Here is a 26,740-nt window from a genome sequence, read left to right on the forward strand (position 1 = left end):
GTACCACCACCCAGATGTTGTATTTTCTGTTTGGTGTTTGCAGGTATCTTATATGCAGTATGTTTATATGCAGTGTGTATTTTTCCGGATTCGTAAAGGTCAGATTTCCATACCTGCCTGAATCATGCATGACAAAATGACATACAGAACCCAGGAAAATGCCTTAATGCATTAAACATATCACACCTTTTATGAAGGGGATGATTTCAGTAACTTGTCACACCTGTCACATAGCATTTCCTTTGAATCTACTGATCCATATTCTGTGTAAACCTGCAGATGTGGGCTCATATGAAGCACCGTGGTCCACTGCTGTAAGACTGGTGCATATCATTCAAATTCCATTCCACGCACACAGCAGATGTGTAAATGTATTTATTGTATATGACATTTGTTTACTGTTAGAAAAATACAAATTTCATCACCACATGTCAAAGATGCTGTATAACTGTCACCTACTCTTGTACCGAATGTCAAAATCACATGCTGTTGCAACTTTTCAGTGAGCGTACAGTATGATCATGAGTTACCAAAGTAAAAAAAAAAGAAAATCATATCTAATGAAGAACCGACTATTTACAGTAAAATATGAAAGATTTCTACTCTGGGCAATAAATTGGATACCAAAGACTAAGCCTATTCTGCACTGAAAGCATTCTATTCAAACAACATGGGGTGGCTTTTATTTTAAGCAGCCACAGGAAACGTAATATTTTTGTCACCACAGTTAACTACGTTAGTTTATCAAAAATGCGTGTACAAAACAAGACAAAAACAATTTTGGACAGCAGATCAGTTTTAAATCTTGCAGGGATTAATGGGACAAGAAGGCCCAGTAACAGTGAGCTGTTGATGAAGAGCTGCAGGCGACAGGCTGCACAACTCCTCTGCTAACTCACTTTATCGAAACGTGAGTTTATTTGGTTGCACTGTAAACAGAGTTGCTCATCTGCTGTATTTCTGCTGACAATGTAGCTGCTCAAGGAGTGTTTGATGCAGTATTAAACTGCACTTGCTGTTACCACCAGTAACCACAGATGTCGCTAAACAGTCAAGACTGAAATCTTAAGGCTTATAACTTTAAGTCTTTTGCAATATTACTAAGTCATTGTTTGCATTTCACATCGCGTGTTCTTTGATATATTCAATAGATGGGAGGATTTTAGCTGTGTGCTGCAACAAAGTGATAGGAGGCCACAGTAAACCATTGCAGGGATCTCCAATAAAAAAACAAACACTCAACAGGAAACAACAGCTCACTTAATTGGAGAGGTAGGTAGAGATGGCTTTCTGACGCTCTGTATTGAAATACTTAGTCTGTAGCAGTAGTGTTTTTTCCAACAACACATACTATTTGAATGATTCAGATTATCATGAAATTATATATAGTTCATTGAATTTCACAAATTACAGTAACAGGTCAAACTGGATAAACAAAGTACAATCAGTTACAACAATATAATCTCCATCATTAAAGTCATGCATCAGTGGAATATTTGTATTTACATTCTTCAGGTATAGATGACCTATGTGCCATCTGACCAGTGTTGGTAGTTGAAGAAGACAATGTAAACATACAGCTTACATACTGTGAGTCTTGTGTTCTGGAAAGCACCCTTTTCTGCCAGTTGAGCTTCCTGTTCCTGTTTTACTGAAATAAGAAAGGACGAATGTGGACACAACACAAATATGCAAGGATTTAGAGGAGTACAGCACCCAGTACTGACAGTCAGTCTTTATGTTGACTTGTAATTTGATGGAGTTGACTAATATATGACTTCCTCTTGCTGTTAACACAACATTAAACAGGATGTACCCAGAGAATCACAGTATCCCATCCTGACCCATTGAGGCGGTGAAGATAAAAAAAACCCAAACACATTATAGTTCTTCTGAGTCACTGGGCATCTCGGTCTGTCCCCACACTGCATGGAGGAATGCACCTGGGAAGGCTTTGTCCCCTAATTTTATTTGTTGGATTGTAGCTGAACCCTGACTTGTCTGGAACCACTCATTTCAGCCCCGGCATTGTTTTACACTTTTGTTATAATTCAAACAGAGCCCTCTGCCGGGAGTTTGCATAGATGTTTGTGTGCAGATAAAGTAAACACCTCTTTTGAAAGTCAATGATGTGTCCTAGCATTAACCAAACCAGACTGGTAGAGTTGCAATATGAGAAATGTAGTTGGTAGGACAATATTATAACGTAGATTGCAGGGATGTGAACTGTTGATTCATTACTGGAATATTAACGTGCAATATGAATTATGCAACAGTGTGTGTGTGTGTGTGTGTGTGTGTGTGTGTGTGTGTATGTGTGTGCCAGTCTACTTTAAACCGCCACACTCTTTTCAGTGCCAGAGGAACCCTTGTTTGCCATGGGCCCAGCATACCAAGACAGCACAAAATAATAGAGACAAAGAACATCAACATTGAACCAAAAACAAATGGATTCCATTCACATTTCAATGGAATAGCAATCAGGGTCACTCCAGCATGGCAGCCTTCCAGTGCCTGATCAAGACCTGTAAAATAAACAGACAACAAATAAATAATAAAATATCAAAAAAAGAAACCACCCTCCACATTCTTTGAATGAAAAAATGCTGAGTATTGTGCTTACTCAACTTCATAGACTTTATAAAACATGGACGTTTACTCTGTGACATCACCCATAGGTTTCGGGAAGAGCGATTGTGAAGCTCAATGTGGGACGCTCTAGCTGTCGCTATCTCGGCAGTGCCTGACTCCGGCAAATCCAAAAATGGGCAAAGAGGTGGAGTTGAGGTGGGCCGAATGAAACCTGGCTGCTGAAACCACATAGCAGCTGGCCACCCACTGAATGGCACCCACTTGTCACAACGTACAACATTAAACATGATTAGTCGTCGAATGTAGAATGTGTCATTATTAGAAAGAGATAAATTATCAGTTGTTTGGCAAGAACATGAATATTGAATGTGGGGGGGCTATTGCATAACATTTTTTATTAAGGATCTAATGGTCATTCTTAATCTATATTTGTGTAAAATACTTTGTTAGTATGCATAGATTATGTAAGATGTATCATGTTAGTTGCTGTTGTTACTTGTTATAATAAAGGTTGAATGTTATCTAGATTGTGCTGGATCACTGTATGCTAAAGCCATATGTTTTTTTGTCTGCCTGGATCTTGCCCTCTTGGCAAAGCTAATTCCATGACTTTAAATCTCTGTGGGCCAAGGGCGTAGAGTGGGGGGGGCAATGACCCCTTCCCTACTTCCTGTCCCCCTACTTCGGCGCCCTTGCTCGGACCACACCCATTTATGAACTCGGCCTTCATTTTGATCTCAACTACACACATAAAGTATCGTGACTGCATCTTGCAGGGTTGTGACGCTATGTTGTTGACAAACTCTGTCCACAGACATATAAACCTGGCAAAGTACTCAAAACCTTTTCTTTTCTTTTTCTTTTTACCAGTATCGCTGTTGCAGCTGGTAAAAATTATCTCATTAACAACGCCTCTGTTTTGTAATCAGCTACAGTACATTAACACACAATACATCAACAAAAGCAGTTTTCAAATGCATATATATTTCATTCTAATTTTATTTGAAGCCAATTGTTACAATCAAGACACACTTTTATTAACATGTGTGCTATTTTGTTTTAAATTAATATGTATCTAATTCATTTCCAATGATATTTATGATAATTTGTTTTTAATTTGTTGCTTATTAGAAGACTAATTTCTAACATTCACCCCTCATGCCACATTTGGCAGAAAATGTCTGTTAAAATGTAACCACATTAGTGTGGACATAATTGCATACATTAACATGATGTAAGTGGATTTATTTTCAAATAAAGAAACTTCAAATATCAGAATTTAATGATGGAAACAGGACTCATGGCATCTGCTAATGTAATTCTTTTATTGGCATCAGTACCTAACTATTATATCCAGCTTTCATTAACTCTGGAAATGCTTTGGCAAACATATTTTTAAGTGTATGTTTCACTGTACTGTACCAGTGAAACTAAGGGAGACCGGTTAGAGCACTTGAAACTAATGATGCTTTGCACATATATATCCATTCTCTATATAAAGTGTTTTCAAGAGGATATGATTCTGAGTGCAATGATACACTTCCTAATAGTGCTATTTAAAAGTTCAACACCCCTACATCTCCCTTTGAGGGAAAATATGAAAGTTTCAGAGGCTATTAATCTTAACTGGAGAATGAGAACATCATTCATTATATCATCAAATATTTCAGCCAGGAACCCATTAAGTCCACTAAGTAATTCAAAACACTGTGAGGCTCTTCATAAAACTGCATTTAGCTGCCACCCTGTCATGCGGTTCAGTGTAAATCAGCGGTGGGAACATGACACAAACCCTGATTTATAGTTTGCCTTTTAGCTCCCATTCTACAAAAGCACACTATCTAAAAATTGCCCAGGATTTACTTTTACAAACAAGAAGCAGATTTTAAGAACATTGCAAATAAATGTAACACTCTCTCAGTAAATTATTAAAAATCAATTACCACCTATGTGATAAAAATGTGTACATTCTGTCTTACTTACTGTGCTATCTTGCAGTTGGTTGTTGTAACAAACCGTCCTGTGTAGTGTATATTACACCTGACCACATTGTTGGTAAAGTCTGATTCCAGCACCAAGAACTTGGGATTAACCTGAAGCTGAGAGACGAAGGACAGACGGCACATTACAATTAATCAAAATCACAAAATTTTAAGAAACAGCTAATGGTCCAGATAATGCTTCAAAAAAGAATGTATTTGGGATAAAAAAACTCTAAACACAACATAACATCTTGCAGCCATACTGACCAAATAAAATATGCATGAAAAATGGACAATACGATGGTAAACCAGTGCCACTGAGCCATGAACTGCTGGAACCTGAAAAACTCCAGATAACTAGAACCCTAATAACATCACTAACTTTATAACTCTTTTATAACCCAGATCAATTTGTTTTGGTGGTCTAGACCCTCTCTGTCTTCCATGATGTATGCTGTCCAGAAGCTTGCCGTGTCCATGCACACCAGTATCTCACTTGACTCCTACCTTTAGTATGTAGTTTCCAGGCTTGATGTCTGTGATATCGATCCACTGGCAGTCAATATCAGCATTGTATGTGTCGTAGCAGCCCGGGCTCAGACCCTGAAGAAACAGAGGGGAAGAGAGATGCTCGTAAGGAATACTAATCTGAGTCAAAAACAGTTGCAATTTTAAGTCAGTGGTCAAAAAGTAAATATAATATTATATGTTGCAATAAACATGAGCAGGCCGATGGACCAGTGCTCGGCTAAGTAATACAATTCTCACATATAATTCATCACAAAAATAAATAAAAATACAAATATACATCAGTCTATAAAAGCATAACTACATTGGATGGATATTGACCTAGTGGCTGATAAAGCACGTGGTAAAGTATTGTGGGTAACCACCAAATAAAGTTGAAAATCGTTTGTCAAATTTCCATGTTTTCACTTTCTGTGTTACCTGAGTGTGAGCAGTGCAGGCATAGCGCTTCAGGTGACCAAAGTCACAGGTGGTGTCCTCCAGACAGAAGCTAGCCTTGTGTCCCTCTGCCACTTTACGGCCAGTGCTGACCTCCAGTAAATCATAATGGCTGAACTCATCCATACTGTGGTAGTGCCTGTCAGAGCAAGCAAAAGACTGTGCATGTAGTCAAAAGTGAAACAAATATCTTAGTTAAGGTGGGTAATAAAAGAGTTTAAGTTAAATTCTAGTGTTATCTGTTATGCTGTGTGCATATAAGAAACAGTACTAAGCGGAAATTATTGTCTGTATATTAAGTTTATTAGGCTGCTACTGTATTTACATTGCCATTTTGTTTAAATTTAGTTTATCCAAGTTAAAGTGTAACTTTAAAGACAAACAGTGAATTTATAGACCGTATATTCAACCCATTGACCTCAGCTGATCACATTTTAAGTAAGTAAGTGTTGTTGCACCTTGACTGAACACATCATAAAGTATCAAAGGACAATGGACACTAAATAATGGCTACAATAAAGTATTGCTGAAGCACAACATTAACACCTTAATGATGTATGAATATTGTTAATTAGCTTGTATCAGTCTCCAAGATCAGAGGTGTTTGTCTGTTTGAGCGTGTGCATTGGTGTGTAAACTTGTGTGTGTATCACAGTATGTGTGTATGTGTGTGCTGGTTGTGGTGTGTTTGTGTTTGTTTGCACAGCTTTAGCAGCTTAGGAAAGCCTGGATGCACATGACCACTGATCATTTCAACTGAACCGGAATATGAACCAAGTGACTCTCAGTGAGTGACTCAATGAGCTGATCCATTTGAAATCATCTGCAATATTAACTGCTATATGACCTCTCCCAAATGTCAAAGTGACTCGGGATGCTATTCACTTTTTACAAGCCTGTTGTGCACATAATTGTGGCAGATGCTAACAAGAGCATATTTGCATGGAGTAGGATACCATGTTAATGGAAAAAGCTCTATTTTAGGTCATTATTTTGATGTATTTATGCACAGCACTGGTAACAACTGCACACATACATACAATTATTACCAAAAATGTATTCTGCCTACAATACCCTTCTTTACCATTTAAAGTGGGTTTTTTTTTACCTCATTCACAGGACTGAATGTTAGTATTCAGTTGTTTAATTGTCCTAAACTCTGAGGTTTTTTGTAAATAAAAATAATCATCTAACAAATGCTAAAATACCACAACTGCACATTTAAAGCTGAATTTTGCCACAACAATATAAGAATACATTAAAAAGACATATTCCCTGTCATTGTGTTTCTCTGTAAGCTTGTGTGTACGTGAAAGGTGAACTGTGTTGTGTGGTCACAAAGTGCAGAAGTCAACATATGGCAGAAAATCCCCTTCCAACAACATGAGCAGATAGAAAGTGCTGACAATCAACTTTAAGCTAACTAGTGTGCTGTTGGTGGAGCAAATATGAGCAGAAAAGTTATGGAATCACGTGACTATGGCAGAGGCTGTGGAGCACTGCTGAACATAACTGTCGGGTTTCCAGATATGACATCATTTGTCACAGGCACAACAAATACAGTATGTTAGCAGCAAGTGTTCTGGTCTGTATGACTAAGAGAGCAAAGTTCCTACAGTATGTACAATTTGTATTATGTACACATAGTTGAAAATGTATTAACCACAGGTAGCTAAATCTATTGCAGTATAATGCAGCAGCTTAACACTAGTTTCCTCGTATTTTAACAAAGTTCCTTATGATAAAAACACAAATATTAGCCAAATAACTATTCCTAAAGCCCTGATGACACTTGAGAGCTGATGAGATATAAATGTGTTCAATCCATCACACTAATGATTAGATTAGAAAGCAAAACCTTTCTAAACTGTTGGTCCCCATAGCTGCACTAGATACAAAAACAGCCTACAGCAATATGACAATCTTCCTAAAGGAGACGCCCAACTGAAATTATACATTACAGGATTTAAATACACCTTCTAGCAGTTATTGAAAGTATTTATTTCCATTATCCTTTTATTCTTAAATTGCTCCATACAGTATCCTTAAGTGGTGTTGACTTTAGTTGTTGTAGCAGGTGAGGTAAGAACTGGATCTCTTACAGTCAGACAAACTCACTATATAAATATTGCCCTTTTGCCTTACTTCATAGCCCATGTTTCAACATAGCAACAGCTTTTACTGGAACAGTCATTAAAGATTGAAGGATGACTTGGAAGGAAAAGTGGGTTCTTTCCACTGATGGAGCAAGTGACCATTCAAGGACTCATTCTTTCCATAGGAGAGGCAACCAATTATGAGCTGCTCTCAGGTAGAAACCTGTCTGTTGTTATCTGAGGCTGAACACTAACTTTATCCTGTCTGTGGGCATAAATTCCTCTTCTGTCTCTATTAACATGCAAATATACATGGCCGTGTGCGTTTAAAGGCTTATTTTACATGGGGTATATGGGCACACATGCACTTTGTGCAATACATGTGTGAGTGTATATATTTGCATGTCTGTAAACCAGGGCAGGAACTGGAGGGCCTGGAAGGTTGAAGCACAGTCTTTGTTTGTGTTCCTGAAACTGGCATTCATTACAGTGGCAGTCTTGAGATGATTATCTACAGTATATGCGTGTATGTGTGTGTGAAATAGAAAGAAAGGGTGCGGGAAGTGGAGAAAATGATTGAGAGCGGGAGGCGCTGGACTACGAGATGCCTGGAAGGGTCCCCTGCCTCCTTGGATTCCTGGATCCCCTCACTGACTATGTCAACTATAGAGAATGTAGCGTTGGAAGGATACAGGATTTAACAAGAATAACTTGTAATCGTAATATACAAAATATTCCAATCCTTCTTCATAGTCATGAGTCATTTTCCACTTGTTTTTCAACAAACAAGACTTTGAGGGTTTCACAGATCACAGCTTGGGTTGTGAAACACAGAGAACTACAGTAGGTTCTTTGAGAACTATTTAGCAATGGTCAGACATTTGCCGTCCACCAAGTGCAACCAGGATATGAAGACATATGTCCAAGCACCTGCACAAATAGCAGCCATGATCTTTGACCACAAAGGTCACTAAAGTTGTACCATAAGGGACTGAGACTAATAAATCATAAGTTGAATAACTCCATTATTACCCTTTGCACTATCAAAAAAGAAAAAGTTATTACCAATAAGCAGAGCATTTTAATGACTTCCACTTGTTTCCCCACACTGATTGGCATAAAAAACAAGTTCTACATGGAATTATGTGTCCTCGTTTGTGTAAAAAAACATTCAGAATTCCAATATTTTCACAGCCCATGATAGTCAAGAGGATGTTGTTCCCTTCTTCTAATACTCCAGTGAGAAAGATAGGGTTGAATGTAATGAAAAGCAAAACTGTCATCTACACAACTTATTCAACAGAAATGTAGGGCAGGAAAGTTTATTGTGAGAATCTGGGCTAGAGATTTTTCTTCCCCTAAAGAGATTTCTTTGTTAACAAACACTCTGTCCCAGTAACCCATATCCATGCCATCAGGCTTTAGCAGTTGTGTGGTCTGGTGTCACAGATTGACAAGAAAAATGGATTGAGTTGTCATTCTGATCACACAGCCAGTGGAATGATTGCCTTGGCTTTCTGCCTCTTGGGAACCACTGTGTAAATGCAGACTGATGTCAGACAGCAACAACACTGACAATCTCCTAACGGCCAGTCAACATTCCTCTAAGATGAGAATAGTAAAGCAGAGCCTGGCACTAGCGTCACTGGGCGTACTTGCTGAAATTGAGATAAAAGCCTGTCTACGTGGAATATAATGTCATAAAACAATGACGATACCCCCCAAATCACCTCATCAGCAGTCCCCCAGAGATATTCAATCTGAGCCACGACTGGCTTGCTAAATCAACTAAAATCTGTCCAATGAGAAAGACACAATGAGAAAACCATTATTTCTGTGGATGTAATGTGGAATTTTGAGTACATTGTCCTGTTCTATTTCACACAGGGTTAAAGCCATTGGTTTGACTCCCCTCTCCTCTTTAGACCAGGAAACTGAAATATGTGTACTTTCTCAGCCAACCAGGGCAAGTTTTGTCTTTTCTTGCAGTATGACCATGTAGGGCAAAGAAGGACCTTATAGGGCACTATGGCACCCAATCTGTATTCATCTTCAATCATCAGTCAAATGACATTGACATGTGCCACATAAATTTACTGGACATGAACTCAATGCACCAACACTTTAAACTGTTGCTGAGCAGCAAGACAGTGCTGGTATGGACCAACAACCACACAGTGTTTTACTTCAACAGAGAACTTTCGCTACCTGAAAACCCACCATGCACCCAGGCATTTAAAATGGCAGTGCCAAGCTCATGCCCATGGGGTGAACCATCACCAGAGAAATGACAACTGCACCCTAATTTTGTAAACCAGGACTACATCAAAATTCATTTACTACCTAAGCATTTTCTTCCTCTTGTGTCCACCTAGATATAATGAGGCCAGCTGGGGTTCTTTGGCTGGGTAACATCCAACTCCCAACAGTGAGAGGGTGACTGCTGCTGCTCCTGTATTGTACAAGGTGAATTAGCCGTAAGTTGTTCAATACATGTACGAACAAATCTTTATCAACAAATTTCAAAGTGAATCACCATTGTCACTGATCGAATCAATAGCTTTTTTCAACAGTGGAACTTACTGTCGACGTACTGAAGTGCATTTGAACAGTGACGTGTTCACTTACGGTGATGCGACTGCTTAGCTTAGGAAAAATGTGAATGATGTGAATTAGCAAAGTGGTTTGTGATTTCCTTCTCTAGTTTGAACTGAATGTAGACTACACCTTCCCATCCTAGGTCATGCTTTGGAATAGTTGGTCATGTTGATGTCCCAACTGCAAATACAGTCATCTAGCCATCAACGCCGCCTTTATGCCTATCAAGTCTGTTAGATGGCATTTCTTGTGTAAAAGAACACAGTAGTATTAATTCTATGTGCAAATGTGGAGCTGTCTTTGTTTTTCACCTTCCTATTCTACATGTAGTTGCCTTGGTAGATGCAGAGTAAAGTTGTAGTGCCCCTTGTAGAGAGAAACGCCCAGGCTCGTCCTGATTGGCCCATAAAATGCAAATCATCATCGACCATGGTTCAATACATTAATTACATATTATTCAATATATTATTATTATTATCCACAAATTCCCTGTTAACCACAGCTAGAGGAATTTACAATGTCTTTCAATGAAAACTAACAGCCAGATATGTCCATTTTATTATAGTGCAATAACCTTGAATTATGGGTAAGGTGATCAACATACACCAGCCTGTGTACATACATTAGTTACATAAATAAATATGCTGTGTAAGAATAAAATCAGACTGACATAAAAATCTTTTCTAACTAGCTCCCTGGTTACCACAACAGCTGACATTGTAGCCAGAAAAGCATAACTAGCTGATTGGGTAAAATGTGTTTTGAATTAAGTACTTACTGATGACAGCTATGCCACTCCCAGGTATGACGTGGCCTGTTAGGCATAAAGTCGGCAGTCCCCTTGTTCTTCACCCTCTGTGGGAATCGCAGCAGGACCCTTACATCATAGTCGGTGGTCTCAGGGCCATAGGCAGTGCTGAATGACATACATTAAGACAAAAAAACAGTGAGTGAAACTGCACAAGTGGCTGCAAAAAGAATGTCAGCATGTCTGTTTCTTATAACTAAGATGAGGAAAGAAAAAAAGAGCAAGACTGGAAAGGCTTAGAGGCAGGAGCATATCTACTAAATAATTCATTTTACAGATTACAACCATCTATCCAAATACACAGTTTCAACGTGGGGAGAGGGAACATTTTGTTGCATGATTCACTTTTTTGTGTAAAAAAAGAGGCACAACCTCGAGTTCACAATACCACTGAAGATCTAAGCCATTTGTCTTGTGGCTGTTGTTGACATTGGAGTGTATGGCAAATTACAACAGCCAATCTATCGGTGATTGCTGCAAACTCAGACAGGATATGAAAGGTCTTTGAGGGATGGCTGTGCTTGTGATGGGAAGAGGGCAAATAGAGCAGCCATGGGGACAGCACACTTCCATCATTTCAATAGTGTCCTTAGTGCAGAGGCAGTCAAAGGGCCTAGGCCCGGGGCTCAGGGAATGCTATCAGCCAATACAGAGAAATGAAAATAACAACAGCCTGCATTCCCGAAGGTGACCAGGATTTAGTTTACTTATGTTGTGCTGTTGGTCAACTTTTGTTATTATTTCTTTCAGATATTGTTGTGCAGAACTGGTATAATCCTGAAGGCTATGTTAGAATTGTGGATGGTTCACTTGCTAGTCAAAGCTACCCAAAGGTGAAGCTGCTTCACCTTCAATAGAAATTAGCATTTTGTTGTTAATGCGTGATCTGAAGCAGGGTACAATCTGGACAGTAGCCTATCAGAGGGATACATTAAGACAGAAAACTATTGTTTCAAATTTACCTAGAATTTACTTGCAGAAACCATTCAAATAGGAACCTTTGTCACTAACATGAAAACATTAACACGAAAACAGAACCCATAAGGGCAAAAACATTTTTGATAGTGTGAAATCAGAATGAACCCACTAAATAAATAAATAAACACATGCCAGTAAAGGACATCCAGAATTGGGTTTACCTTGACAGACATTTTTCTTCAGCAGCACAGCGAAGAGAATACATGTGGGCTCTCTGGATGTATGTGGATGCCTGGACATAGTTGGGATCAGGAACCAGGTCAGGCAAACCTGAAATGATAGACAGACTCCTCACCATATATTGTCATTCAGCCACTTCAAATAACACACAACCTTGTTTCAAGAAGTAAAAGTAATGTGCTCACAAATCACACAAATCTGCTCCAAATACTGAAAAACAAAGAGTAATTACTTATTGGATTAGTCAAAGGGACATTTTAGACTCAAACATGATAATATACACCATATTTAAACAATGTTTTCAAGTGTAGTTAAAGCTGACAAACTACCTTTTTAGCACTGTTATTATGATTTTATTTAGTAATCCAAATGTCAATGATTTGTAATCTGTGACCTTTCGATCTCTTTAAATTCTTTTTACCTGGCATTTATGGTGGTGTTGATGGACGATATGATGGGCAACAATGCAGCGACAGGGCCCACAGTTCAAGACTGGGTCACTCTGAGCCATTGGCCTCTAATTACCATGCATTCCAGATTATTATCATGGTTTTCCAGTGAGACACTTTTGCTACATAGGCCTCTCATACAGGGGTGAGTTTGGAGTGAAAAAGTACAAGGGTTACATTTTGGCCTCTAATGCACAAAATTCCAAAACCTAAAAAACATATAACTACACTTGTAATGCATTAGCTTCCAGTGCTGAATACAATTTGCCTCTCACCAAATACATCTTGTTATTAGGGAAATATTTTCAATAATTTCTTGCCTTCTTGGCTAATGATATGATCTTCCATGACACTAATCTTAATATGAATGTGTCACTTCAGCTTAACCTTTAATAATGTAAATGAATGATAAATAGTCATATCTGTTGGGGATAAGGCTAAACCTGGAAATATCTGAGCTACAGTATCACAAGAGTGCTTGTTGCAATGCAGCCTGTGTTTTTCATTCTTTGTTCCTGCAAACAAGTGACAGAGATGAAGAGATGTAGGAAGGCAAAGGTGCAGAGAGATACAGCAAGAGAGCCAGACAGAGACACAGAGAGGAAGAATGTGCGTGCCAGGGCAAAACAACAGTGATCTCACACCACTGCTGTTTTTAAAGTGGGCCACTGACCAAGTCTGTCAGAAAACCTGAGGAACAAGTAAAAAAAACCAGGCCTGACTTGTCAAAGTGAATGTCTGTCTGTCCCGTTCCCAGTAAAGGCTATGCCAGCAAGGGTCTGTGGTGTAGCTTATCACCCCACTCTGTTTAGCTCACAAAGGCCAGACACACGTTAATGTGAGCTTGTTCAAGCAACTGAAAGTCAAACCATCTGACCTCTTAGCCTGGAAGCATTCATAAAATCACAAAAATGATGGACAACCTTTAATTTCTGTTGCAGCAAGCTTAAATCATGGAAAAGAAAATAGATGATGAAATAATGCATTATCTCTTGATTTTGGACTAACATGAAGGGCTTTAGTTACGGTCTGTTTGTGGAAACCAGACAGGAAGTTTTATATTTGCCCAGCGTTTAACATCCAGGTGAGTCCTCCCTTCCCAGCTGCAAGTTTAAATAAGGGCCTTTGTGGGCAATTTGTAAAAATCCCATGTAACTGCTCTCTCGGCCCCATTTATACCTGGCATTAACATACATATTTGGTGATCCACTGTCAGCTCCAAGTATGTCAATTCACACTTGGCATGAGAATGCGTCTCCACATGAGTATCGAGTGACCACTTGTGATTGGATCTCACTTCCCTGCTCTATATGCAAATAAACATGTACATCATTTCCGTTTGCAAAGACCAAATGTGATGTTGTTTTTAACCTGAATTTGATAAATTTACTATTTATCAGACCACAAATGAGACACGAATTAGATTGGAAAAACGATAGGCAGAGCAGAGTGTTTCTGGGGACCTGGACTCACTGATTCTTCTTCTTCTTTTCCTTTCGGCTGTTCCCTTTCAGGGGTCGCCACAGCAAATCATGTGCCTCCATCTAACCCTGTCCTCTGCATCCTCTTCACTTACACCAATTAACTTCATGTCCTCTCTCACTACATCCATAAATATCCTCTTTTGTCTTCCTCTAGACCTCCTGCCTGGCAGCTCCAACCTCAGCATCCTTCTACCAATATATTCACAGTCTCTCCTCTGAACATGTCCAAACCACCTCAATCTGGCCTCTCTGACTTTATCTCCAAAACATCTAACATGAGCTGTCCCTCTGATGTACTCATTCCTGATCCTGTCCATCCTCGTCACTCCCAAAGAGAACCTCAACATCTTAAGCTCTGCTACCTCCAGCTCTGCCTCTTGTCTTTTCTTCAGTGCCACTGTCTCTAAGCTGTACAACATCGCTGGTCTCACCACCGTCTTGAACACCTTTCCTTTCATTCTTGCTGATACTCTTTTATCACACAACACACCTGACACTTTTCTCCACCCGTTCCAACCTGCTTGCACTCTCCTCTTCACCTCTTTTCCACAGACTCCATTGCTCTGAACCGTTGACCCTAAGTACTTAACGTCCTGCACCTTCCTCACCTCTGCTCCCTGTAACCTCACCGTTCCACCTGGGTCCCTCTCATTGACGCACATGTATTCTGTCTTACTGCGGCTAAGCTTCATTCCTCTGTTTTCCAGAGCAGACCTCCTGGCCTCACTGATTACTGTGCAAAAACACAACTTTATTGACTAATTTTGGTGACACTGGATCATATTTTATGGAGAAAGTATTTTCTGGTTGTCCTCTCGCTGCTCTGCCTCAACTCTCAGTAATTTAATCGTTACAGAGTTTCCTGATGGACAGATAGTTTCACTTGTTGCTAAAGTAACCACTAACTAGCTGCCGTTAGCTAGTTAGCTCAGTTAGTCGTGCAACTAGTGGTCCTAATAGTTTTAAAGCTTTATTAGCTTTATTAAACCTCCTCCTCCCGGCAGTCCAAAGCTCCTGCGCTAGCAGTGTAAATACCGACACTCCCCTCTATCCATCAGGAAACTCCATAAATCACCAAGAGTTGAGGCAGAGCAGCTGGAGGACATCACACAGCGTGTTTCATGTGTACTCCATCCATGAGAATCCATTTTGCCTGTTGTTGTGGCTTCTTATTGTTGTTTTGCACTTTAATATGACACTGTTGATACAAGAATGAGTATGTGCTTCCGCTTATGCGGAGGATGTCAATTGAGTAGGCGGTCCTTCAATGTGGCCCAGGACACATTCTCGTACACACTGCTAAAAGAATGTGGCCATATGAGGCCCAGACCACCTCCGAATGTGGTCTGAGCGATCAGATCTCAATGCATCCTAAATGCGTCTTGGGTGGATTCACACCTGTACTTAGAGCTGTCCACTTGTGATCGGATCACCCGAGACGCATGTTAATGCCAGGTGTAAACAGGGCCTCTGAGGCAGATGTATAAGACAGGGGGAAGCTTGCTGGGACAGACCATGTAAACACTGTAAGACCAGAAAAGCAGAGGTTCTCCAACAGCACTCTCAACCCAATTTTTTTCTCCTCATCCTAGGAAGGCTTTGTTCTCTGCCCCCTAATCTTTTGAAATGTGAAACTGGGTCTCTTTCAAAGGGATAAAGTGTATTGAGAAGCCAAAGCTGATCAGCTCTCGACAGCATGTGACAAAGCCACACATTACACTCTAAGTGGGGCACGGAGAAAAGAAACTGATTCTTGCTGTGCTTTTTATACCATCTAATATAGCATAATAGAAGACTCTCTCTAGATACTCTATATGCTGTTAGCTGCAGAGGACTGATTGAAATATGTCAATTCACTGAGATCATTTTAAAATTAATATTGAAAATAACAAACAGCATTTGATGATCAAGTATATTGTTATGCTCTCTTGTTATTGCATCTTATCTATTTTCATGATTATCAACCATTTTACTTTCGGTGGTGAGTTGATATATTACAGATTAATTTCAGAAATAGTGAGATGCTAAAACCTTTTCACTTAATTTGAAGATATCATGCTTAAACTAATGAGTGAAATAACAGCAGCTCTGCCTTGTAGCTGCATTAATGAGTTAATCTGGACCAGTTACAGTCAAATTATTCTAACCTATGACTGCTTGTGGCTTTGTCAGGGAATATGAGAGTAAGGGTAAGAGTGAGATGCAATGACAATGTGCTGAAAAGGGTATAGTTGTGACAATATGCAGACTTATTTAACTGATCTTTGCCACAATACTTAATGATAGACAATTCATTATTCATAAAACCATCACAACATTGCAGATGTCAAAACTACACTAAATGCATACCTTCTGCAAGGCTGCGCAATCCAAGTCAGATTCCCTCCAGCAGCAAGAGGGTTAGAGTGCTGCTAACACTGAGTGAACTGCTCTTGTGAATCGATTTGAGTCATCTTCTTGAATTTGCTCTCAAATTGAACTCACTGTTGATCAGAATTTGTTCTTTGTCAGCTTACCTGGTAACACAATATAGGGATTTCTCAAGGGGAAAAAAGAGAATAGACACTGGCTGAGATTCAGGAGCACACCTTCCACTTCTTCAGCCTTAGTATTAGAACTAGTGCCATGCACCTCATGTCAAGTGGAAATGGCTTGAAGTCATTGTCCTATTACAAACTCTAGTTCTTTAACAAAAAAAAGTGCTGACTGATGTTAAAGCCAATGTGGGTTGAGAAATGACAAGCCCTATTCACTGTGATTCTGGGAACAACCGGTCTGTCTAACCAGTTGACAAAAGTAATGCTTGGGAATTGGTTCTGCACTGAAACTTTAAACTTAATCACTGCAGTTATCTGTACACTTTAGTTGCTAATGGTAATGCTTGCCAGCTTGTCCACCCACACTAATCCTACCCAAAACCTATTTGTGCTTAGTTGTATTTTAGTAGGCCACAAATGATGAAATAGATTTAATTTATTTGTATTATCTAATGAGCAGCCAGGCCATTGAAAGAGATGTTTATTTTGATATATCAGTGTGTCTTATGTACTTTACTGCCTCTGATACGATACAACATTGCCTTTAACAATGGCATTATAAATATGCATGTCTGCTGACTTTAGTTTTAAGTAAATTTTAAACTTGTAGATCATAATAGTTATTACAATACTGTAACAGCTTAATGCTGTGCCATGAAGCAGTGCAATAAAAATGACAGCTTTTCAACAGCTCCCAATGGCTGAATCTTTATCACAATGATTTCTGGGAGCACTAAGGCATCTGCACACGTTGGCTTTTTGTGCTATAGAAATGGCTCCTAATGAATCATGATTGCAAGGCACACAGCACGCCAGAGAGACTGCTGCACAGTAAGGTAGATCACTGAGTAAAACAAAAGGTAAATCTGAATTATTAAGAGTCTGAGAATCTCGAAGTCCTCATCTCATCTCAGCTCAGACCAGATACAGCCTCTGGCAGTCAGGACATAGAAAACTTCATGTTGTTTGCATTTAGCTAAGTCGTTTATTCTTCAGCATTAATAATCAGCTCAAGAGAAATTTCTTCCTCCACAGTAAAGTTATCGCTTATCGCTTATGACACTCCTCATGCTTCCCCTAAGAACTCAAAAAATTCAATAAACTAAATATTTCTTTGATTTTCTGTAGCTGAAGCAATGGACCCCATGTGTTACAGGGACTTTCCATGCTTTCCCTCCCCCTCAGAGAATGGTGAAGTACTGTAGCCCCCTCCCTTGCTTCCCCTCTCCTGTCCTCAAGCCAAGGAGGCAGCCGCTGCCCACCAACACCCCCTGTCACCAGCCCCCAATGAGGTCACCACCACCATTACCTAACTCCACACGCCTCGCGAACCAGTCTACTTTCATGTAGCACAGAACTCCCCACACAAAAACACAGAGGTTCTTGTGTGTGCTCTCTCTACATTGACAGGGCTTGCTCAACACCTGGTTTCAATAACCATACAAGTGGGAAAAGCTTAACCTTGTGTCCACTTTGCTTTGTTTGTAAACTGAAAAAGAGGCTGAATTTTAAGCAGCTGTTTCATTCTGATTATTTCAGATGTCTGACAAACATGAAAGAAGACAACTGGAAAAACATGATTGTGTACTTGAGGGGGCGGTGAGCTCTTTACTCCCCTGGGTTTTACATATTTCAAATTCATATGTCCAGCAATAATAGAAATAACAATGGCAAGCTTTTAATTTTCCTCAAGACAGAAATACCTTGGGTGAATGACTACAAATGAACATGTTCCCCGAAAATGTGAAATATTTGAAGCGCTTCAGAATTTTCACACGGTGCAAATTGCTCCAAATGTGCCTATATTGCCGTCCCACCCATGTGTCACAGCCTCTCCTAATATTATCAAGATTTGGTCAAACTTCCTGAACAAAATAGGAAATAAAGGATTCTTTGTATTAGCTGACAAAACCCAAACAAAAAGCATACTGTACCTCTCTGTTCTGGTCGGTACACACTCCCAACATTCATACTGGGGTTCTCAAGGGCAGAGTTTGGAGAATTTCTGCCTGGAGGAATGGGCTGCAGGAAAGGAGGCTGGGGTCTTCCAAATGGAGGAAACTGCTCATACTGAGGGCTCCTGACTGGTGGTTGACCAGCAGGTCCCGTCCTGTCCACTATCACAGGAGTAGCCTGGTTGACATTGGAGGCAGGGACCGCAGGAGCAGAGTCCTCATTGTAGAGACTATGGGTGTATCTGCGGTCCAGACCATCAGTAAACGGTGGTTGGGCAGCACGTGCAGGCACCACAGGATTGGACCCGTAGCCATAAGACTGGTAGTAACGGTAGCTATCGTCAGTAAAATCAGAGGGAGAGCCTGGGAGCACTGGGGCCAGACCACCTCCATACCCTCCTCCAGTATACCCCCGTCCAGCACCATACCCTCCACCACCATATCCTCCACCGACAACAGGCTGAAAGGGTGGCTCATAGCTCCTGACTGGTGCCTCCACAAAACTAGAGTCATAAGGTACTGGTTGGAAGGGAGTCTGTTGAGGAAATGGGTTCTGTGGGTAGGATGGTATATCATAAGAAGATGAAGAAAAGAATGATGATGATGATGAAGATGAAGAGCCTGTGGCGGGCCTGAAGCGAGTGCTAGAGGATCCCTGGAACTGACTACCCCCTGTGCTGCCTGCAGTTTGTCTCCAGTTATCAGGCACTTGCCCAAAGCCAAAAGGATGCCTTGCCTGCCCACGGACAGTCTCAGAGGATCCTCTTGATGGAGCCTGTCGGCGGACATTGCCTCCCTGAGGTCTACGTGAAGAGCGTGAACGAGCATCTGCTACAACCACCCTGGGACCTCTGTCCTGGGCCCCTGCCCTGGCAGGGACATATTCTGCTCCACTGTTCAGCAGGCTAAACACCCGGCCATTGTTCTCCCACTGAATCACCTGCCTCCAAGGGGTGGCAGAGTTGTCCTGCTCCTGGCCTCGACTCTGGCTCTGCCCCTGAGCCTGTGTGGCAACCTGAGTCTGCCCCATGCCCAGCAGGACGAATACCAAACATGCCACAATAATAGCCAACATACTGGCACCAAAGACGCCACAGCTCACCACACAGGAAAAAAAAACCTTCCAGTCCACCAGAAGCTCAAACTCAAACCACCTGTAGCTCTGTCAATAAAACATGTGTATCCTCCTCCCGCGGGTACAGCTTTGGTGTGAGTGTTGAGATAGATGCAGGGTTGAAAAGTAAGCCTGTGGTTGAGTGCATCTGCAGGTTGAATGTGCATTCAGGAGCAATCACACCCAGGAGAGTGAAAGTGGGCTTCAGAAGACCCACTGGTGGTGTTACCATCTGTTAGTACTATGAGAATATGTCCTGACTCCTTGTCGGTCTGCTGGCTCGTCTGTCAGTAGACTGAGCATTGCTCTCTGCCTTCTGGAAAGAAGTGTCTGTGCACTACACGACTGCAAGCTTCTATTTGCCGGATTGCTTACAATGGGCTGTGAAAAAATCTCAAACTTTTTTTTTAAGAAGAGGTCCCACATGGCCCTAGTGCTAGTGATGTTTCCTGGCCTGCAGCAGCCAGGGCTCCGTGAGGCTTCCAGAGTCAACATTACCATCTGCAAAGGCATTCAGACATATAACACATCTCATTTTCAATGGCTTGAATTCTTTTCTCATCTTGTACAAGCATAGATAAGGACAACGTGACTTTGGTTTTTCCACAGGTGTTATGTTACTGCTTTTTACTGCCTTTAAACCATTAAAAATGACAATAATCTGGGCAGATGGGAAATTACCTAATTGGTAACAGGGCACTCAGTCACAGAGAACCACAGTGATGCAGTTCAAACAATAGACAACAGGTTATCTTAAACTGGATCTTAATGTAATAGAGCAATGTTGACGTACAGTAAGGCATTTTTAATGGCATATGCACAAACAATGAGCAGTTAATAAGGATATGCTGTCTGGTAATAATGTAATATGACTGTAAAATATTCTTGTCTCTACAACACAATCCTCTGTTTATGCGGTGGGTTTGTTAGGCAATGTGGTCTGTATCCTCCACCAAGAAATATCAAACTGAGGTCAATTAGGAAAGTGTTCAAAACCCTCCTCCCACCAAACACACACACATACACACACGTACACACACATCACCACCTCTCTCCACCCCTCATTCCCCTTGTTGCTTGTAGTACACTGCACAAAAGACATGCATACATGCAGAGCTCACCAGCAAGACAACACTGTGTGTGCTGTTGTCTGTGAATACTATCAAAGCACTGTTGCACTCTGAGACCCTCATTTACACAAATGTTCTGAGAGACAAGTCATTAGTAAACACATTCATGTGGGATTTGAAGCTTGCAGCTTGGTTACTGCTTGCCTTGATAGAGTGCATGCAGACAGAATCAGATTTCTCCGTTATCAAAGTCAGCAGTTTGCAAGGTATTTTCCTTGGCATGGGCAATGGCCACAATGTGCCACAGACGAAAGAAAGGACAACATTACTCTAGGGCTGTAGCAGTCAACATTCACTTTGCCTTTCTGAAACAGGATCCAGAAAAACAACCTGATGCACACATGCTGATTTCAATTTATGTATGTTTCTTCTATTTTTAAACAAGCAGTTTTATATTTGCCAGTCAACAGCTTATTAAAATGTTACATCACGGAAACAGTGTAATAATTTGTGTAAAATTTGTACGTCAGCCTATTTATGAAATGCATCCTTCTCATACAAACACACTAGATAAATCTTTCATTCGCTGTGTAGGATAATTGTTAAAGCAAAACAAAAAATTCTGAGGCCAACAAGACCCCTTCTATGCTTGTATTCTATTCAGCATTCGATTTCACCATCAGTACACCACCACTAGCATCTATTCCATTTCCAAGTGCCAGGGCGGTGAACTATATCTTCTTGTTTAATTTGTATTTGTTTCACTAGCCTTACAGTGTGTGCAGATCTTTTTGCTTTTATACCTTATGAGGGGATTTTACTTCAAAGTGACACAAAATGGAGAAATTCCTTGTGGAAGGAAAGTGTTAGATTCTTCTACGCTTACACTGTCCCACTTTGTTTAGTGCTTTTTAAAGCCAGGATTCTTTTTTCAGGATTTTTTGGATCAGTCTTTTTTCATCTCTTACTCCTGCTTTTATATTACATGTCCTTAGACTTTTTTTGGTTATATTAAGCCTGAGGGTTTTTTTCTTAATTACAGATTGATCCCAGGGGATTTTTTCTCAGAGACATAAATTGCTGCTTTAAAGAGGCAGACCAACATAGAGCCTCAGAATGCCTTGAAATCCTGTCACAGAGACATTCCACAGAGATTAGTCTAAGTTGTGAGGCAAGGTTGGTTGTTTTTGTGTGACTGCTGTGTGCGTCTCCTGTCTGTTGGAAACACCATGTACTCTGTGAAGTTTGGTGAAAGAACACATTGATGTGAGTGAGTATGCAGCACAGGAGGAAAGCCCAGGGAGTAGGCATCCTGCTGAGAGCAACCTTTAGCTGCACAGAATCAGAGCTCGGGATGCTCTTATATACTTAGAACAATATTCATCCTCTGAGTCAATGTAAAAGTTCATAGATGTTCTCATATGTGATGTTACAACAATCAGTATTTTTAGTCCAGAAATATATTGATTAAAGTATTTTGGGCAATGATATAATACAAACTAATACAATATGTTTCAAACCAAACTGTGTCCTGGTACTGCGTCCTATAAGGAAAACTCTAGCAGTATAGCAGAGTGTCGATTCCAGCTTGGCTGAATAAGTCTTTACCTAAAACAGGGACGAAATAGTAGACTGATAAACTGTTAAATGTTTTTTAATCCGGCCTGATACCAAATTTTTTTCTGTCAAAAGAGATGCCTCTTCTCCATGGTAACAGGTTTTGCACAGTGCAAATTTTATGCTAATTTTGACAGCTGACAACACAAGATCACATAAAGAGAAGAGATCTCATAATTATGGAAAACAAATCTCTTTTTCTCACAAGGAAAAACTCTTTCAACCTTGCAGCTGTCAGATGTTGCAAGAGTTGCGTTTTGCAATATACTTATTTGATCCTTCCTTATTCCAAAAGGAAATTGTCTGACATACAAATGAAAGATAGATGAAGAACATACAGAAAAACAGCAAGTTATATTGGCTGCCAGTGTAGAACAGCTCCTATCCTGCACATACCAAATTCAATCTGCATTTGTGTTAAAGGACTTAGAATGGAACAATGCAGCTACAGTTCAGCAAACATGTTAAAAATGGAGACTTTGGTGATTTGATTTGTGTATTCAATGTCAGACATGATGATAAACCACTTCCTGAAGTCGGTTAAGAATTTGACACATTCAGCAGTTTGTTGTCCTAAAGCTTCCCTTCCCATTCGTAATCTCCTGGAGAAACATTAAAAGATTGCTGTGGCTGCATTTTCTGTGGAACATTTCCATGCTATTCTGCAAATAATTTTTTTTTGGGTCATGGTCGTTTTTTTTAAATTACCATTAAATCCAAACATGAAGGAATGTGCCTTTGTTGTTTGGGAGCATTGATTTGATCTGTAATATAGGTGTTAAAATAGGTCAGTTCAATTATTCAAACACTGCTGCAGTAAAATGAGTTTATTAGTGCAGCAAAAGCAGTAAGTGTAACAATACAGCAGACATCCAGTTCACTGACTGTTAGCACTATAGCTAAGTTATAAAAACATAAACATGGACACAAAAAAAGACAATACAGACCTCAAACTAGGCACTTTGTAATTGTAACAGTCATAAAGAGAGACTGGTGGCAATGCTGAACCACAAACTGTATCTGTAGTTTGACCCTGTAATAACGGTTGACTCCAAAGGAACATATCGGATCTCTTGTCTTTCATCTGCTTCATTCTACCCTGCCTCTAATATTAAGTAATTACTTCCATTCACAATCCTAACTTCCACTTCACCATGGCAGAGACTACAGCTGAGGTTGCGATTGGAAGCACATTTGGTCATACCATTGGAGTAGTCAGCCTTTGAAGTACCCACCTGCTTTCCATTAATTTCATTTTCATTCAAGGAGAGTCATCAAGCACCTGCACTCTGTTCTTGGCTCAGTATCAGATACCGCAAGACAGAAACGATAAAAATGCCTTCAATCATAGGATAATATTTTTTATTCTTAGCACAACATTAGAATGAACCTTTTGATCTTCCTTTTCAAAAGACACTAAGAGAACGGTTATTTTTTCACCCTAAGTGTACTGCAGCAGAGTATAATTTTTCTTGGAATTTTTCTTTTTCTTTGAGCATATACACAACAGCAGGACTCACTAATATTCCTAAATGCATGCTGTGAATATGTGTAATGACTAAAGTTTTTTATATGGTGTTCTCATGTTTAAGTAAATTAAATTGGGCCTCTAACTCCCTCCCTATGTATTAAGATGTAAGCACCAAGATTGTCTTGATTGTTCCCAGTGGGATCATTTTGGACACATTAGAGCTGCTTATGTTATTCAGATTCTTCTGGTAATCAATTGTATCGTCAAGGAGGAGTAAATGTAGGAGCAATAATACATGAAGGCGTGGGATGTATGTTTTACACCACATTAACACCTCTTGTTGGCCAAAAGTAAATGGAAATAAAAAAGTCATATGTCTCCCGATTCCCCTTAAATCGGAAACAACTCCATCTGTAATTAAGTCACCAAATTCACAGAACCTTTAAAATACAGTGTACCAAAGGGGTGGGTGGTGGAAATTGGGATATGGAGGAGGGATGACACAGAGAGATAATTGCCTAACAGGCACAAAGTTGACAATGGCTGCCCTCCCCACAGTGTTGTGATGTGAGGTGGGGAGTGATGTGATTAATGTTAAACTCTGGTTGAGGTTAGCCAAGGGAGCCAGGAGCTGTGGGGGAAATCTGTGCTTGTCTTGTCCTGATGAGTATGTTACATTGATAAAAAATCCACCAGTGTAGCAGGCTGATGAGAAAAACATGTAATTGAGTAAAGCACAGATGTGCATTAACACATGCATTTACCTGGCTCATGCACACATGCATTTACCTGGCTCATGCATACAGTATATAGTATGCATATGAAGATCCCAAAGCTTTATTATTCCTCTTATGCTCCTAACATAAATAAGCCAGATTTGATGAGTTACGAGCACTTTCACTTCCCTCGTTACCATACAAATGTCCAGATGGACCTTTAGATGATGGCATTCACTCCTCACACATTGTGACAGAACTCGGAGGGGTATTAATCCGCTCATCTGATCTGTCTGTTAAAGCGTGAGTTCACGACCTGTAACCCTCGTCTCAGAAGCAAACTTCAGAGGCAGGGGCTAATTTGATCTCAGATCCCCAACGACGGTAGACTTTTGCATACACACAATTTAAATCAGAGATTATAATGCAAACAGTCCTGTGGGGCTCACTAATGACTAAGGTGAGCCTGAGATGCAGCTCAAACTCTGCTTTGGAATATCAATTAGGTCTCTCAGGGACATGGAGATTGAAGGAAGTGACTGGCATAGTAAGCGCCTACCATTTATCTGTGGGCACCTCTAGCACATGCTATGCACCACGATGACTGCCATGAGATATCGAGCAAAAAGGAAAAGAGGGAAAACAAAGTCAAGATGGGTAAGGTGGTGTGGGTGGAGGCAAGTGATGCAAGAGAGAGAATTCCATTGTCATGTGTTTCCCAAAGAAAGAGGAGCCTCTAAATTAGTTGGAGCAGCCTATTCAATTAGCTCCAGAAATCCACAGCTGGTCCCCAGAGAGTCGTCTCCACAGATGTGTTGTGTGCTGTTGTCTCCAAATCCCAGAGAACTACCCTTCCTCTGTTCTCGTTCTTTTTCTCTCAACTCTCTCCTCCCCTCTTTGTTACATTCTCTAGACAACACAGCAAGGTCCTGGTAATCAGATGCTGGCTGAGCCGGGATACAGAGCATAGAGACAGACAACAAGCTGAATCTGAAGTCATCGCACACCTCCGCTTGATATTGTTCAAGGAGAAAGAGTCATCAAAGGCCCTCCTCTGTACAGACACAAAGTCAGGCACACTCAAACACACCCACATTCACATTCAGAATAATGTACAAAAATAATGGAAAAGCCTGCGTTCAGTGGATTTGTGAAAGTGTGGAGTGAATTATCTCTTAGAGGGCAGGGTAATGTTATTATACCATTATTGTGATGCTCTGCCTGTGCTGAGAGCAGATTAACCACTGGCAATTATTTAGAATTTTTTAAACAACGGTTGCATGATTTCAGTCAGAGGTAGACAAACTCAAGCATCTCATTTCTAGCGTGCGATCATTGATTTTGCTGGATGAAATAAAATTTTGGCTGTTTGTCAGATTTGATCAGCTGTGGCTAGATAGCTAACTAAGCAAACGTTAGCTCCATGGTGAAAACACTATATACTGACTTTTTAAGGAATTCGTACATTGAAGATAAATATTTAATAATTATTTTATTCCAACATAAAATAAAGCAGTATGTAAGGCCTTGACAAACACATCAGGACATCTTATTTTGGTCACCCACACAGGCAAATTCAGTATAATATAAAACATGTAATAGAAAATATTTATTTCTTGAGATGTCCCTATGGACCTTGTTGTGTTGAGGAAACCAACAGGGAGGTAAAGATCAGTTTAAGTAAACATGAAGTGTAATTAGTGGTGTTAAGTTGCTATTCAGACATTTGAATGGACATAAGCATGGGAGTCAAGCGCTCTGAGGTGTAGAGATAGTAAACTCAAAACTCTCTCACAAGTGAATTCAATTTAATTATACTCAAAAATAAATTGTGGCATCCCAATAACCAATATAAAACAGTTAACATGAACAAATGTACACTACCAGGCAGAGTTTGACTACATCTGCTTGATACCTGGTCATTCATTGTCCATTTGAAGTGCAGTAGTGATGGTGTCAGCAGTTGCTAATGAACTTAAAAAAACGCTGTTGGATGTGGCTTGAATGGTGATAAAATCAGCGCTCTTTTCTTCCTCCAGAATGTAATCATTTAGCACTGAGAGCATGCAGTCCAACAGCTCGTTTTGTACTGTCTTTGACATGTCTTTAAAAACAGTAACGTTAAGT

The 26,740-nt window shown here is 40.1% G+C and overlaps 1 protein-coding gene across 1 annotated transcript; it reads right to left on the reverse strand.

Moving 5' to 3' along the window:
• Positions 1-357: 357 nt before the first annotated feature.
• loxl1 (lysyl oxidase-like 1) lies at positions 358-20,103 on the reverse strand. Its single transcript, XM_044194541.1, has 7 exons — positions 18,605-20,103; positions 12,182-12,290; positions 11,013-11,150; positions 5,523-5,679; positions 5,082-5,177; positions 4,576-4,691; positions 358-2,525 (listed from the first exon to the last, which is right to left on the reverse strand). The coding sequence occupies exons 1-7, from the start codon at positions 19,698-19,700 to the stop codon at positions 2,519-2,521; spliced, it is 1,719 nt and encodes a 572-aa protein (XP_044050476.1). The 5' UTR covers positions 19,701-20,103; the 3' UTR covers positions 358-2,518.
• Between the last annotated feature and the right edge of the window lie 6,637 nt (positions 20,104-26,740).

Source organism: Siniperca chuatsi, linkage group LG1 (genome assembly GCF_020085105.1).
Source record: "Siniperca chuatsi isolate FFG_IHB_CAS linkage group LG1, ASM2008510v1, whole genome shotgun sequence".
Taxonomy (NCBI): Eukaryota; Metazoa; Chordata; class Actinopteri; order Centrarchiformes; family Sinipercidae; genus Siniperca; species Siniperca chuatsi.